Here is a 17,152-nt window from a genome sequence, read left to right on the forward strand (position 1 = left end):
TTGTTACTGGAGGAGGCTGTGGAACACTTTACAGAGTAGCATACCACAAATAGACTGAAAAGGAAAAGGATGCTCACCTTGTCTTCACATGCCTCATCTAGAATATCAAGTGCTTCAGAAGAAATAGTTCTATTTTTATCATGTAACTGGGTCACCAGTAACTCAATCCCCCAGTTGCTGAAGAACTCTACATTTGCTCTCAGTAATACTCGTAAGTGTTTTGTTGCATACAACCTGCAGCTCTGCAAAAAGCAAGTTGTTTTTTTTTTTAATGGAAGAAAAAAAGATAAAGTAATTGATGATTTATCATGTTTGAAAATACATTTTCAATTACCATATTTTATGGCAAGTAACTGAGATGCCCATCTTATGTGTTAAAACTGCAGTCTATTAGAGAACTATATCTTATCAAACAGGAAATTTAAATCTGAGATTACTACTAACCTGGTTGCAGCCAGTCTCCTTGGAAACCCTTTATCAATTACTTATTCACTGTGATAACACCGCACAGTCCAGGGTATGTAAAAGAAATACCTTGTGAACAGCCAGTGCAATTGCATATACTTTCATGTACATTATGCTTTGAAAAAAATACTTCAATAAGCAAACCCTGAGAACCTCTTTTGGACAAAGTGTTGTCCAAAAGTATCTGATCTTCAAAGCTTCTCAGAAAACCCTCAATGTCCATTGAACCTAATGAGGTTCAACAAGTGCATGGTGCTGCACCTGGGTCAGGGCAATCCCAGCCAGGAGTACAGACTGGGAGAAGAACTCATGGAGAGCAGCCCTGCAGAGAAGGACTTAGGTGTTCTGTTGGACGAAAAGCTCAACATGAGCCAGCAGTGCGTGCTTGCAGCCCAGAAGGCCAACCGCATCCTGGGCTGCATCAAAAGAGGAGTGTCTAGCAGGTCGAGGGAGGTGATTGTCCCTCTCTACTCAGCCCTTGTGAGGCCCCACTTAGAGTACTGCGTCCAGGTCTGGAGCCCTGTGCTGGGTCTGTCTGGGATAGAATTGCTTTCCCTGAAGCAGCCCACACAGTGCTGTACTCGGCACTCGTAGCTGGAACAGCACTGGTATCACTCCAGTGTTGTGTTTATTGCTGCATAGTACTGGCACAGCATCAGGACTCCCTCCAAGCCCCCAAGAGCCAGCAGGTTGCGGGTGGGCAAGTGATGGGGAGGGGACATCGCCAGGGCAGCTGACCTAAACCAACCAAAGGGATATTCCATAACAAATTATGTAATGATGTCACACTCAGCAATAAAAGGGGGCCTCTCATGGGGGAGGGGGCTGTCCTCTTGAACAACTGTTATGTGTTTTGAGGTCCTGCTTCCCAGGACGTGGCCGAACATCGCTCGTTGATGGGAAGTAGAGAATAACTTTTTTTTTTTTTCCTTTCCCTCTCTGCTTACGCGTGGCCTTGTTGTTGTTGTTTTTTCTTTTTTTTTTTTTTTTTTTCTTTTTCCCATTCCCTTTCCCTTTAATTAAATCATCCTGATCTCAAACCTTGAGCTCTTTGTGTCGTATTTTCTCCCCCCTCCTCAAAGAGGAGGGGGGAGTGAGAGAGCGGCCGTGGTGGAACTTGGCTGCCCACCTAAGTAAAATCACCACAAGCCCCCAGCACAAGAAGGATGTTTATCTGTTAGAGCGAGTCCAGAGGAGGGCCACAAAAATGATCAAGGGGCTGGAGCACGTCTTCTGTGATGAAAGGCTGAGAGAGTTGGGGCTGTTCAGCCTGGTGAAGAGAAGGCTCCAGGGAGACCTGCTTGCAGCTTTTCAATACTTAAAGGGGTCTTATAAAATAGATGGAAGAGGACTCCATCCATTATCAGGTAGATAATGATAGGACAAGGGGGAATGGTCTTAAACTAAAATAAGATAGATTTGGACTAGACATTGGGAGGAAATTCTTCACTGTAAGGGTAGTGAGGCACTGCAACATGTTGCCCAGAAAGGTTGTGGATGCTCCATCCCTGGAGGTGTTCAAGACCAGGTTGGACAAGTCCATGGGCAACTTGATCTAGTGGGTGGCATCCCTGCCTATGGCAGGGGGGTTGGATTTATATTGCTTCACTCATGTTTTTGTTGTATATAATCATCCAAAAATGTTACTCACCTTCTAATGCTAAGCTGACTACTGAAATGATTTCCTTGTTCAGAGACACTCATTACAAAATGGCTACCAAATGGCTTCACGGCTCTGGGTAGCTGTTAAAGGTATATGAGGGCAACAAAACTGGTAAAAGTGTTGGAAGGCGTGTCCTGTGAGGAGAGGCTAAGGACAGTTGGGTTGTCTAGTCTGGAGAAAAGAAGGATAAGAGAGAACCTTGTTGCTCTCTACAACTCCCTGAGAAGGGGAAGCACAGAGGACTGTTGATATCATCCAACTGTGAGCGAGATAGCTTGTTGTATTCATATGATCGATTTGATAGTAGAAATGTCTGTTGTGTTCTCCTTGTGTTGTAGATCTGTTGCTAGATTCCCCGCTGTACTAGCAAATGAGTAATTTGAAGCAAAGCTTCTGGGAAACACCTGGCTGCTCTGCTAAGCACTACAAAGATGGTTTTCCTTAAACTTTTCTGGCTCTAGAAACAAGGGTTTTTCCCTGCAGAAGGAAGACAATGTTAGAAAAGTTGCTCTAACTACAGTTTTTCATACGTGTGTAGAATAAAATGTTTTTGATGCACATTCTAACTGGGCAGCCTCATTATGTCATTGCTACAGAAGTGTTAAAATGGGACATGGTAGCATTTCTGCAGAGTACACGTTACTCTGTTCCAAGTTACTACCCACAATATCAGGCAACCAAATAGAAATAAATGTTCATTTTAGAATCATAGAATCATAGAATCATAGAATATCCTGAGTTGGAAGGGACCCTTAAGGATCATCAAGTCCAACTCTTGACACCGCACAGGTCTACCCAAAAGTTCAGACCATGTGCCTAAGTTCACAGTCCAATCTCTTCTTAAATTCAGACAGGCTCGGTGCAGTGACCACTTCCCTGGGGAGCCTGTTCCAGTGTGCAACCACCCTCTCTGTGAAGAACCCCCTCCTGACGTCAAGCCTAAATTTCCCCTGCCTCAGCTTAACCCCGTTCCCGTGGGTCCTGTCACTAGTGTTAATGGAGAAAAGGTCTCCTGCCTCTTGACAACCCCTTACGAGGAAGTTGTAGACTGTGATGAGGTCTCCCCTCAGCCTCCTCTTCTCCAGGCTGAACAGGCCCAGTGACCTCAGCCGTTCCTCGTACGTCTTCCATTTTCAGTGGCATGCCAGAGACTGACTGGGTGATCTTGTGTCTTTCCTGTCCATATAGCGAGCATAGTTTTTGTAGAGGATTACCTTGGGTGTGTAACCATCTGCACTTTTAAAATTAAAACTTAGAAGCATGTTTTTAGTCATTTTGGAAAGTTATAGTTGCTGCTTTGCTCTTCAGAGAATAGAGGTTGAACATTCTGGAGAGCTCTGACTGCTTACTTCTGATCTTTCTTGTAAGTGTGGATATGCTACAGGTCCAAGAGTGTTGTGAGCCAGGGAAATTCCTACCCTTAACCCGCAACAGGCCAAGGAGTAGAAATTGGCCAAACTGTATTTTCAGAGAAACCAAATTATGAAGATGTTATTTTGTTATAGTATGAACTATTTGTAGCATTGCATGGGGTTGTTATGGCCAAAGTGCAGGACCCAGCACTTAGCCATGTTGAACCTCATCCCACTGGTTTCTGCCCATCGACCCAACCTGTCCAGGTCCCTCAACACTTCCCCCCAACTTGGTGTCTGCAAACGTATTGAGGGTGCACTCAATTCCCTCATCCAAATCATCAATAAAAATATTAAAGAGGATGGGCCTTTTCCCCAACAGCCTTTCTCTCCTCCACCAGGTGGGTTACCTGGTCATAGAAGATGTGGTTGGTCAGGCAGGACCCGCCTTTCATAAACACATGCTGGCTGGGCCTCATCCCCTGCTTGTCCTGCACACGTTGTGTGATTGCACTCAAGATAATTTCTTCCATCACCTTTCCTGGCACCAAGGTCAGGCTGACAGGCCTGCAGTTCCCTGGGTCCTCCTTACAACCCTTCTTATAGATGGGCATCACATTAGCAAGTCTCCAGTCATCTGGGACCTCTCCTAATGACCACGACCACTGATAGATGATGGAAAGCAGCCCAGCAATCACATTCGCCAGCTCCCTCAGCACCCTCGGCTCTTGGGTGTATTCCATCTGGCCCTGTGGACTTGTGACAGTCCAGGTGGAGCAGCAGGTCTCTGTTTCCACCTGAATCGGGGGGGGGGGGGGGGGGGGGGGCAGGTGTCTTCTGCTCCCTGTCCCAGACTTCCAGGTTGGGAGGCTGAGTACCTCGAGAATAAGTGGTGTGACTAGTAAAGACAGATGTTATGAAGGCATTGAGAACCTCAGTCTTTTCCTTATCCTTAGTAGTCACATTCCCCCCTGCGTCCAGTAAAGGATGGAGACTCTCCTTCTCTTACCGTTAATGTATTCATAAAAACATTTTTGGTTATCCTTTACCACTGTGGCCAGGCTGAGCTCATGCCTTTCTGATTTACTCCATGTATGCTGTCAACTTCCTTGTACTGTCCCTGAGTTGCCTGTCCCTATTTCCAACGGACATAAAGTCTTTTTCTCCCGGACACTCAGCAAAAGTTCCCTGTTCAGCCATGCCAGTCTTCTTCCACGCCGGCTTGTCTTAAGGCACACAGTAACAGTCTGCTCCTGCGCCTTTAAGACTTCCTTCTTCAGGAGCGTTCAGCCTTTCTGGACCCCTCTGCCCTTCAGGACTGACTCCCAAGGGACCCTCCCTACCAGCATCCTGAACAGTTCCAAGTCTGCCCTCCGGAAGTCCAAGGTAGCAGTTTTACGTAATTCCCTACTTGGTGCTGGATGTAATAATCAGTTCCTTTTTATTTGGATGTGGTATTGCAGCCTTTCTATTTTGTCTGGCCATTGCCTGGAAGTAGATTGCTGTTACAGTGACTTTTTCATGGACTGACTAATTGATCTCCAGAAAGATTCAGAAGATTTTGTCCTTAGAATAGCTGATTACAATTTCTGACCATCTTAGAATAAGAAATTAAAAAAAAAAATCAATTTGTATGGGTTGAAATTGTCTCACTCTCCAAAGTGTTTACATTCTCAGATATCTATTGAAACTTTTTTTTTTTAACCTTGTGTAATGGGTTTACGTGCCAAGATTTTGTCAGCAGGGGGGCCATAGGGGTGGCTTCTGTGAGAAGAATCCAGAAGCTGCCCCATGTTAGATAAGGGTCCCACTGCTGGCCAGAGCCAAGCCAATAAGCAATATTGTTTGCGCCTCTGTGAGAGCATATTTAAGAAAGTGTGTGTGTGTGTGGGGGGACAAACAAACAGCTGGGGAACAGCAGCTGGGAGAGAGAAAAGTGAGAAACAGCCTTGCAGGCGCCAAGGTCAGTGTAGAACGAGGGGGAGAGGTGCTCCAGGCTCAGAGCTGAAGTTCCCCTGCAGCCTGTGGTGAGGACCATGGTGAAGCAGGCTGTCCCCCTGCAGCCCATGGTGTACCATGGTGGAGCAGGTTTCCACGCTGCAGCCCGTGGAGGAGACCACGGTGGTGCAGGTGGACCTGCACTGATGGAGCCCACAGCCTGTGGAGAACCCCTGGCTGAGCAGATTCCAGGCTGGACCTGTAGCCCGTGGAGAGGAGCCCACGCAGGAGCAGGGGATCTGGGGGGAGCTGCTGCTGCCCGTGGGGGCCCCAGGTTGGAGCAGTGTGCTCCTGATGGATGGACCCCGTAGTACGGACCCATATTTGGAGCAGTTCTTGAAGAGCTGCTGCCTGTGGGAAGCCCACGCAGGATCAGTTCAGCGAGGACTGCATCCTGTGGGAGCGACCCCACGCTGGAGCAGGGAAAGAGAGTGACCGAGAAGGAGTGGCGGAGATGAAGTACTATAGACTGACCGCAACCCCCATTCCCCCATTCCCCTGTGCCGCTTGGGGGAGGAGGTGGAAGAGGGCGGATGGGGGGAAGGTGCTTTTGGTTTCTTTCCTTTGTTTCTCATTTCTCTAGCCTGTTAGGCAATAAATCTTACTATCTCCCTACTCTGAGTCTGTTTTGTCCGTCACGATAATTGTTGAGCGATCTCCCTGTCCTTATCTCAACCCTTGAGCCCTTTACATCATGTTTTCTCCCCCTTTCCCTTTGGGGAGGAGGAGTGAGAGAGCGGTTGTCTCTCTCTTCAGGAGCATTAAGCCTTCTTGGACCCCTCTGTCCTTCAGGAGTGACTCCCAAGGGACCCTCCCTACCAGTGTCCTGAACAGCTCAAAGTCTGCCCTCCGGAAGTCCAAGACAGCAGTTTTACTGATCCTCTTCCTGACTTCACCGAGAATAGAGTACTCTACCATTTCTTGGTCACTCTGCCCAAGACAGTTCCCGATAACCACATCTCCCACAAGTCCTTCTCTTTTTTAAGCTTTGAGATTACTATGGTTACAGACTTGCTCCAACTGACTGCACAACTAATTCTGATATTAAGGATTATTGACCCAAAGCAGTGCACATACAGGAAAGGTTGCACTTTTACTTACAGAATCTGTCAATGGTAGGCAGTTGAGAAGAGATATCCTGATCATTTCTATTCACTATATTTCAAAAGACTGCCAAAAAATAGTTGATCTCTGATCTTTCCCTAGACATTGCTATATCCACATATAGATGAGAGACCAGGAATTTAAAGTATTAGAACTCAGCAGTCATAATTCAGGCTGAGACCATATGTAGTGGGTTTACGAGTGGAACCACCACACCATAAAACATCACTGACATGAGAAGGCATCAGTGTATCTGTATGGGGTTTACATGGCAATGTTTTGGTAGGAGTGGGGCTGCAGGGTTCACTTCTGTGAGAAGAATCCAGAAGCTGCCCCACCTCAGGAAAGAGCTTCAGAAGGGACCTGCTGCTGTCCACAGCTGAGCTGATGAGTGATGCTGGAAGAGCATATTTAAGAAATGGAAAAAACTGCTGCACAACAGCAGCTGGGAGAGCGAGGAGTGAAAAACAGCCCTGCAGACACCAAGGTCAGTGAAAAAGGAGGGGGAGGAGGTGCTCCAGGTACCAGAGCAGAACTTCCCCTGCAGTCTGTGGAGAGGACTATGGTGAAGTAAGCTGTCCCCCTCCAGCCCATGTTGTACCACAGCGGAGCAGATCTCCACGCTGCAGCCCATGGAGGTGCCCATGGTGGTGCAGGTGGACCTGCTGTGATGGAGGATGTGGCCCATGAAGAGCCTTCACAGGAACTCCGGGCCCATGGAGAGGAGCCCATGCAGGAGCAGGTGATCTGGCAGGAACTGCTGACCATGGGGGACCCATGTTGGAGCAGTTTACTCCTGACAGATGGACCCTGTGGTATAGACCCATATTGAAGCAACTCTCAAAGAGCTGCTGCCTGTGAGAAACCCATGTAGGATCAGCTTGAGAAGGACAGCATCCCATGGGAGGGACCCCATGTTGGAGCAGGGGAAGAGAGTGACCAGGAAGGGGTGGTGGAGATGAAGCATTAGGGACTGACTAAAGCCCCCATTTCCAATTCCCCTGCCACACGGGAGGAAGAGGTAGAAGAGGATGGATGAGGGGGAAGAAGTTTTTAGTTTGCTTTTAGTTTCTCACTGCTCTAGTTTGCAATAGGCAATAAATTATATTAATCTCCCTGTGTTGAGTCTGCTTTACCCATAATGGTAATTGGTGAGTGATCTCCCTGTCCTTATCTCAAGCCTTGAGCCCTTTATCATTATATTTTCTTCTCCTCTTCCTTTGAGGAGGGGTAGTGTGAAATATGTTCATCTGATTCGTGTCAGTATGGAACAATGCTAGGGCCGCATGGTATGATGAATGTGACCTTCTGTCTTACATACCCTTGTATAACCACAAGTCTAAGAAAAACAGAGTGGTTAATGTATATAGTTCTTGTATCTTGCAAAGGAATGTTTTAGCAATTCGTGTCAACAGAGAGCTTGAAGGGAAATGTATTTGTAGGCTTTCCTTGAAGTCTCTGATATCTAGGGGGTTTCAGAATAACTGCTAACTATTATGACTATTGCATGGGACACTATGCAAGTCTCTGATATCTGGCCAGGAGATTAAAGAGACGGGGAGAGCTGAAGAACAGCTAAAAGACAAAGCTTGCAGGGGACGCTGCACAAGTCTCTGACATACAGCCAAGTTGGACAAAGGAGAAGGACAAGAGGGAGGAAGACTATGAGCCTTCAGCACGAGAGACCCCCAGAGTTTTTTTTTAGATAGCAAAGCAAATTACACAACGTTGCTTAACTTGTCAGAAGATAAATAAGAAAGTGTTTCGACAAGCAGCCACGAGAGGGAGAAAAAACCAACAACAAAAAAAAACAAACACAAAAAAAAAAAAAAAAAACACAAAAAAACAACCAACCAACCAAACAAAAAAAAACAGCTTATAGGCCTTTTGAGAAAGTTCAAGTTGATTTCACTGAATTGCCCAAAGTAGAGAGGATAAAATATCTATTGGTAATAGTAGATCATTTAACACAATGGGTAGAAGCTTATCCCGTAGCACGAGCTACAGCACAAATGGTGGTTAAAAATTCTATTAGAACACCTGATACCTAGATATGGGATAATCCAGTACATTGATTCTGATCAGGACACACACTTTACTTCTAAAATAATAAAGTTATTATGTCAATCATTAGGTATTCAGTGGGAATACCATACTCTGTGGCACCCACAAAGCTCAGGGAAAGTAGAAAGACTGAATCAAACAGTAAAACAACAATTGGCTAAATTAATGATTGAGACACAAATGCCCTGGACGAAATGCTTACCATTGGCACTTTTAAACATAAGAACTAAACCACACAGTGAGACTGGATTATCTCCATATGAAATGTTATATGGTATGCCTTATTCTCAAGGGATGCCTCCAGGGAACAATTTAGTTGAGGATCGTAGCATCCAGAAATATATAATTACTCTTGGAAGGAGATTACAAGAGCTAAGAGAAATTGGAATGATGGCTCAAACACCACCTTTAGGATTTGCTGTTCATAAGATACAACCAGGAGACAAGGTCTTAATAAACACCTGGAGGGAAGAATCATTGAACCCCCGATGGGAGGGACCATACCTTGTTTTACTTACTACTGAAGCAGCTGTGAGAACAGCAGAAAGGGGTTGGACCCACACATCCAGAATAAAAGGACCAGTAACTACCGAAACTTGGAGGGTTGAGTCTGCTCCTGGGGAACTGAAACTCAAGCTAAAGAAGAACTCATATTCTGGCAACGAGGCTCTGCATGAATTAAGGATGCCAAATAAAGGGGACAAGCCTGAAGGGAGGAAAGGGAGAAGGCAAGACCGGGGCAGGACCCTCCACTGCGGTGCGTATGGTCTACCGAGGGAAGCAACCCCTATGGGTATTGACCGCCGAGTGAGAGGGCCTTGACCGGACTTCTCCCACACTAAGGTCAGGTTGTCCTGAGAAAATAACATAAGAACCTTTTTTTTAAACCCATATAAAATTGTGATTCGTTTTCCAGGAGCTGGATCACCTTGACAAGCTGAACGGTAACATAAGCCCGAATCAACCCTGAAAGCAGGCCCAACCCCTTGATTGAAGGCGTTTGCCTATTATGATTCAGCTACATGGGCAGAAGACAGATCCTGGGGATATAGGACTCCTATATATATATACTTAATAGAATAATTAGGTTACAAGCTGTAATAGAAATAGTTGTAAATAAAACCGGAGATGCACTTGGAATAATTGCAAAGCAAAATACCAAGATGAGAACTGCTTTGTATCAAAATTGCCTACCTTTGGATTATTTACTAGCACAAGAAGGAGGAAAATTTAACCTTAGTAATTGCTGTTTAGAGATTGATGATGAGGGTGTTTCTTCCTAGTAGCTGGTAGAATGCTATGTTCTGGCTTAGGATGAGAAGAGTGCTGATAATATGCTGATGTTTTAATTGTTGCCAAGCAGTGCTTACACCACGCCAAGGACGTTTCAGCTTCTTATGCTGCCCTGCCAGCGGGCAGGCTGGGGGTGCAAGAGCCAGGAGGAGGGCCAGACTGATCGGGGTTAGGCTGGGCATCGGACAGCGGGTGGTGAGCAATTGCATTGTGCATCACTTGTTTCGTACACATTATTACTAGAAGTACTATTATCATCATTATTGTCATCATTATTATTGTTATTATTTTCTTGTCTTTATCTCAACTCACAGGCTTCACTTTCCCGTTTCTCTCCCCCATCCCAGAGAAGGAGGAGGGGAGGTGAGCGAATGGCCATGTGTTGTTTAGCAGCCCGCTGGGTTAAATCACAACAGAAAGAAAAGCTGTAAATGAACTTGTAAAAGAAATGAAGAAAATTGCACATGTCCCAGTTCAAATTTGGAATGGAATCGATCTAAAAGGATTATGAAAGGGGGCTTTATGGGTGGTGATTGGTTTGCTAAAATAAGGGTGGTTGTATTGGGGATATGTGGAGGATTGTTAATAATTCCATGATTGTATTACCAGACTAATACACTCAGTTATACAAGGAATGCAAATATTTGCGGTACCCGTTGACCCAGAACCAGGGAAAGAGAAAACCCATTCCCTGATGATAATAAAAACAAAGATCCAAAATTGGTATCAATTTGGCAAGTATTGACATGGATTAGAAAGGAAAACACGAATCAATACCATGAAAAAGGAGATGGGGGATTGTGAAATGTGTTCATCTGATTCGTGTCAGTATGGAACAATGCTAGGGCCACATGGTATGATGAATGTGACCTTCTGTCTTACATACCCTTGTATAACCACAAGTCTAAGAAAAACAGTGGTTAATGTATATAGTTCTTGTATCTTGCAAAGGAATGTTTTAGCAATTCGTGTCAATAGAGAGCTTGAAGGGAAATGTATTTGTAGTCTCCTTGAAGTCTCTGATATCTAGGGGGTTTCAGAATAACTGCTAACTATTATGACTATTGCATGGGACACTATGCAAGTCTCTGATATCTGGCCAGGAGATTAAAGAGACGGGGAGAGCTGAAGAACAGCTAAAAGACAAAGCTTGCAGGGGACGCTGCACAAGTCTCTGACATACAGCCAAGTTGGACAAAGGAGAAGGACAAGAGGGAGGAAGACTATGAGCCTTCAGCACGAGAGACCCCCAGAGACCCCCAGAGGGACCACCGGAAACTGATACGCATGCTCCAGTAGGAGGGTTTGGATTCCGGAAACTAATTATAATAACCCTGTTTTTTTTAGAAGTAGTAATGAACATATATTAGCCTAGGAGCATAAAAATCAGCTGCTTGACGTAACTGGTGTGCGTCTTGGTGGAGCAGAGACTCCCAGCGCACCCAGCGCTGTTTGCTTACCTCTATTCCTTTAATAAATCGTAAACTTTGTTTATAGTCCTATTTTGAAGACTGAGCCATTTATTACAAATGGGGGCTCATCCGGGATGGCTTTGGTTCCTGAATTCTGATTCAGAAGAAGAGGCACCCCACCATTTGGTGGCTCCTGTTCGAGTCAGGTCGGGATTAATGCCATCTTGAACCTGAATAAAGGTAAGCAAAGATTTTGATTTTTTTATGAGCTCCCTTGCCGGCTGCAGCACTGTATTTTGCCCGTAATTCTGCGCGCGAAGATCCGAACAAAGACGACGGAGTCTTAAGTGTTTAAGGAGTATACTGTTCGGTTGGGTGGGATTCGGTTGCCTGTGTGTGTAAGAGTGTGACTGAGACGGAACTTAGTTCCGAAGCGAGTGTGGAGGTCTTCTAACTGCGGTTCCAGTCTCCCGTGAGGGACTTGGCCGGTGAAGGACCGAAGCGATTTAGGAAGGCCAAAGCTCATCTGGAGCTCAATCTGGCTACTGCCGTTAAAGATAACAAAAAACGTTTCTATAAATACATCAACACAAAAAGGAGGACTAAGGAGAATCTCCATCCTTTACTGGATGCGGGGGGAAACTTAGTTACAAGAGATGAGGAAAAGGCGGAGGTGCTCAATGCCTTCTTTGCCTCAGTCTTTAGCGGCAATACCGGATGTTCTCTGGATACCCAGTACCCTGAGCTGGTGGAAGGGGATGGGGAGCAGGATGTGGCCCTCATTATCCATGAAGAACTGGTTGGTGACCTACTACGGCACTTAGATGTGCACAAGTCGATGGGGCCAGATGGGATCCACCCAAGGGTACTGAGGGAACTGGCAGAGGAGCTGGCCAAGCCACTGTCCATCATTTATCAACAGTCCTGGCTATCGGGGGAGGTCCCAATCGACTGGCGGCTAGCAAACGTGACGCCCATCTACAAGAAGGGCCGGAGGGCTGACCCAGGAAACTACAGGCCTGTCAGTTTGACCTCAGTGCCAGGAAAGCTCATGGAGCAGATCCTCCTGAGAGTCATCATGCAGCACTTGAAGGGGAAGCAGGCGATCAGGCCCAGTCAGCATGGCTTTATGAAAGGCAGGTCATGCCTGACGAACCTGATCTCCTTCTATGACAGAGTGACGCGCTGGGTGGATGAGGGAAAGGCTGTGGATGTGGTCTACCTTGACTTCAGCAAGGCTTTTGACACCGTCTCCCACAGCATTCTCCTCAAGAAACTGGCTGCTCTTGGCTTGGACTGGCGCACGCTTCGTTGGGTTAGAAACTGGCTGGATAGCCGGGCCCAAAGAGTCGTGGTGAATGGAGCCAAGTCCAGTTGGAGGCCAGTCACTAGTGGCGTCCCCCAGGGCTCGGTGCTGGGGCCGGTCCTCTTTAATATCTTCATCGATGATCTGGACGAGGGCATCGAGTGCACCCTCAGTAAGTTCGCAGATGACACCAAGTTAGGTGCGTGTGTCGATCTGCTTGAGGGTAGGAAAGCTCTGCAGGAGGATCTGGATAGGCTGGACCGATGGGCTGAGGTCAACTGCATGAAGTTTAACAAGGCCAAGTGCCGGGTCCTGCACCTGGGGCGCAATAACCCCAAGCAGAGCTACAGGCTGGGAGAGGAATGGTTGGAAAGCTGCCAGGCAGAGAAGGACCTGGGAGTGATGGTGGACAGTCGGCTGAATATGAGCCAGCAGTGTGCTCAGGTGGCCAAGAAGGCCAACGGCATCCTGGCTTGTATTAGGAACAGCGTGACCAGCAGGGCTAGGGAGGTGATCGTCCCCCTGTACTCAGCTCTGGTGAGGCCGCACCTCGAGTACTGTGTTCAGTTTTGGGCCCCTCGCTACAAGAAGGACATCGAGGTGCTTGAGCGGGTGCAGAGAAGGGCGACGAAGCTGGTGAGGGGCCTGGAGAACACGTCCTACGAGGAGCGGCTGAGGGAGCTGGGCTTGTTCAGCCTGGAGAAGAGGAGGCTCAGGGGCGACCTTATCGCTCTTTTTAGGTACCTCAAGGGAGGCTGTAGCGAGGTGGGGGTTGGCCTGTTCTCCCACGTGCCTGGTGACAGGACGAGGGGGAATGGGTTTAAGTTGAGCCAGGGGAGTTTTAGGCTAGATGTTAGGAAGAACTTCTTCACTGAAAGGGTTGTGAGGCATTGGAACAGGCTGCCCAGGGAAGTGGTGGAGTCACCATCCTTGGAAGTCTTCAAAAGATGTTTAGATGTAGAGCTTAGGGATATGGTTTAGTGGAGGGCTGTTAGCGTTAGGTTGGAGGTTGGACTCGATGACCTTGAGGTCTCTTCCAACCTAGAAAATTCTGTGATTCTGTGATTCCTATAGGATTCGTGGGTGGGTGATAGGTCCTAAACCCCCTGCAAGACACTCTTACTAAGGTAACCAAGGGCTGTGGGAATTGCCATAGTAAAATTCCTAGATGGGTCAGACAGAATTGAAGACCAAGGATCAGAAGAAAGGGAGCAAATTACCAGACATACCACCAGAAAGTCCATTAGGAATAACGATTAGAAACTGGAACAATAGGGGCCCCAGAAAATGAAGGAGTAAAATTAAAAATGGTCCAGTATTATATGATAGAATGACCAAAAGAACCTTTAAGACCCCATGTATTTTGGCCGATATTTGGGTCCACGGAGGACTGGGTCTGTCAGGCTTTGAACATTAATGTTAATAGTAGAATACCCGTGGATCCGGAAGAGAGCAAGTATGCTGCAGCTGAAACATGGAATTAGAAATTAGAGAGCGATTGATTAAGAATGAATATGTGCTACATTTGCAATGTACTGTGCCTGTGCTGCGCTTAGACCTCCAGATAACAGGAACCCCTCGGACCCCGAGAACCAGATCAAAACAACCTCATGGTTCGGACTTTAACCAAGGGGTCTGAGATAAGGAGGACTGTTCACAAAGGGACAGGTTATGCATATGTATAGGTGTATTGGGAAACTTCATGTATATGTAACTCTTTACTGGATATAACCAAAGCAAGTTGCCACGTCAGGCATGCACGACTTTGGTGGGGCTACTCTCGGTAGGGTTCGGATTCCGGGAACTAATTATAATAACCCTGCCTTTTCTAGAAGTAATAATGAATATGTAGGAGCCTAGGAGCATAAAAACCAGCTGCCTGATGTAACTGGTGTGCGTCTTGGTGGAGCAGAAACTCCCAGCACACCCAGCATTGTTTACTTACCTCTATCCCTTTAATAAATTGTAAAATTTGATTGTAACCCTATTTGGGAGTTAGCCATTTATTACAATGCTATGAATTATTTAGGTCTGAACTCCAAAATTTGTTTTCTTAAGTTTCTGAACATGTAGAGTTTTTCTTAGCTTTCTCCAAGGAGTTCAACCTCGAAATCCATCAAGGTTTGCTATTAAAATCTCAAGGTAATACCAGAGAAGCTTATCAAACTTCAGATCATGATCTGTATTCCTTTACACAATCCCAAACAGACCAGAGCTGAAATGTGTAACCTGGGATATCCAGAAATGATCAATTTCTATGGTGCTGGAGAGTGACAACTATTCTATTCATGTTTAAAATACAAGTGTTTAGTACCCATTGTTCACTACACCAAACTACAGATTAGTGGAATTTGTATTTTTAGTTATCATTGTTAACAGCAGCAGTAGCTCTCAACTGCTTTCTGACTATCTATATGCTCAGAATAGTATGTTCAGACAGTATCTGCACCCCATTTCAAGCCAGTCTGCTTCCAGCTAGTGATACCTGTTGTGTTTAACCCAGCAGGCAGCTAAGCACCACACAGCCGTTTGCTCACACCCCAACAGTGGGATGGGGAAGACAATTGGAAAAAAGGTAAAACTCGTGGGTTGAGATAAAGAGAGTTTAATAGGACAGAAAAATAAGGGAAAATCATAATAAATATATATATACACACACAAAACAAGTGATGCACAATGCAATTGATCACCACCAGCTGACTGATGCCCAGTCAGACCCCTGAGCAGCAGCCATGCCCTCCCCCCGAACCAACTTTCCTCTGTTTTATTGTTCAGCATGATGTCATATAGTATGGAATATACCTTTGGCCAGTTTGGGTCAGCTGTCCTGGCTCTGTCCCCTCCCAGTTTCTTGTGCACTTTCAGCCTCCTTGGTGGCAGAGCTGTATGAGAAGCTGAGAAGTCCTTGGCTTAGTGTAAGCACCGATCAGCAACAACTAAAACATCATTGTGTTATCAGCATTTTCTCCTAAATCCAAAACATGGCACATATCAGCCACTATGAAGAAAATTAACTCTATCCCAGCCAAAACCAGGACAAGAGTTTAATACGCTGTGTTTTTTTTTTCCCTAGAATTTTTAAGTCATTATATCTTAGATATCAGAATCAAGAAATATATCCCAAAATCTAAAACACAGACATTAATTCATAAGAAAATTAATAAAATTATCTGTATAAATATATACCTCATTGAAGAGATTGTGACAGCATGCCTGGACTTTTTTCCTAATTGTTAACCATCTGCATTTGGAAGTGACTGAAATATTGATGTTCTCTTCCCTCTTGTCTAGTCTTTTTATTTTTTTATGAAGGAAAAATACCTGTGAGGTTGGTGGAGGGGTGGATGTGGGTTGGGGGGTCAGTACCTACTGACACAAAATTTCATTAGAAACAGCTCAATGAAGTTCCACAGTAAACTGCTCTTAACTAGCAGCCATCTAACAGGGGCTCAGAAATCAAATAAAGACACGGTCCTCATAACTTGTTCATGCCTATTTCCTTGTTCAGATTAGGCATAAAACACCTTTGGAAAAAGGATATCAAAGTCATCACTTCATTAAAAAATTACTTAAAAATTCGTCAGTAGGGAGTCTCATCCTCTTTTTTCAATGAGGTATTCCTTCAAACCCAACCCTCTTCATTACCTTCATACCCCTCTCTTTACTTATAAGAATCATAACATCTTTGGTAGCATCTGAGAAACATCCTTGATTTCTTTCTTTTCTTTTCCTCTTCTTAAATACAGTGAGACATTTAAAACTAGAATCTACCTTATTCCACTCTAGAATATATTCTGCCTTGTCCAGTTGACAGAAAAATAGCTCTCCATGAATTACTGAAAGCTTTTTTTCTAGTTAGCTTAAATCTAACTCGTCATTTCCTTGACATCAGTGCTTGCTTGTCTACTATGTTACACCTGATTGATTTCTCTTTTCTTTTAGTTTCCTGAGCTTTTAATTCAGGAGCTTCCTTTCCTAAGTCTACACAAGTCTGCGTGCTATTTCTACTCACTTTCTTTGATTCAAAAGTACAAATCCCGTTGCCTATTTCTGAACCACCCCTTCATTCCAGGAGTTATAGCTTTTCCTCAGTTCCACCACAGTGATCTCAATAGTTATCAAAACAGCATCCATCACTAGAAGATTAATCTGCTTATTACTGCTAGAAATACGTATACATTTCTGTTTGTGAAAACAATGTCTTCACTAAACTATACAATAATGTTATACTTGGCTTACACTTGGTTTATGCATTTAAAGACTTTAACCCCTTTCATAAATGAGAGAAACCTCTGTTTGAACGACTTAATATCTTGAGCACAAATACAGTAAAAGGTGTGAAGTCCACATTGAATTCAAGAGCTACACAAATAGGAGTTTCATTTCTCTAAATACATAAACCTTTCTGTATATATAATATCTTAAAAATGAAGTCACACATCTTGAATAACAAAATAAATGTCTAGTGGCAAATAACAATGGTACATAAATTGAA

At 45.1% G+C, this 17,152-nt stretch overlaps 1 protein-coding gene across 1 annotated transcript in view; it reads right to left on the reverse strand.

Annotated features, from left to right (window-relative positions):
- The window catches only part of LOC309889427 (rapamycin-insensitive companion of mTOR-like), a gene marked incomplete at its 3' end in the record, with an annotated part of 222,386 nt that overhangs the window by 37,204 nt on the left and 168,030 nt on the right, over positions 1-17,152 (reverse strand). Inside the window, exon 23 of the mRNA XM_082782263.1 lies at positions 78-242. Within this exon, the coding sequence (XP_082638389.1) occupies positions 78-242 (165 nt within the window). The remainder of the gene's footprint in view (positions 1-77; positions 243-17,152) is intronic.

This window comes from Aythya marila (genome assembly GCF_965140915.1).
Source record: "Aythya marila genome assembly, chromosome: W".
Taxonomy (NCBI): Eukaryota; Metazoa; Chordata; class Aves; order Anseriformes; family Anatidae; genus Aythya; species Aythya marila.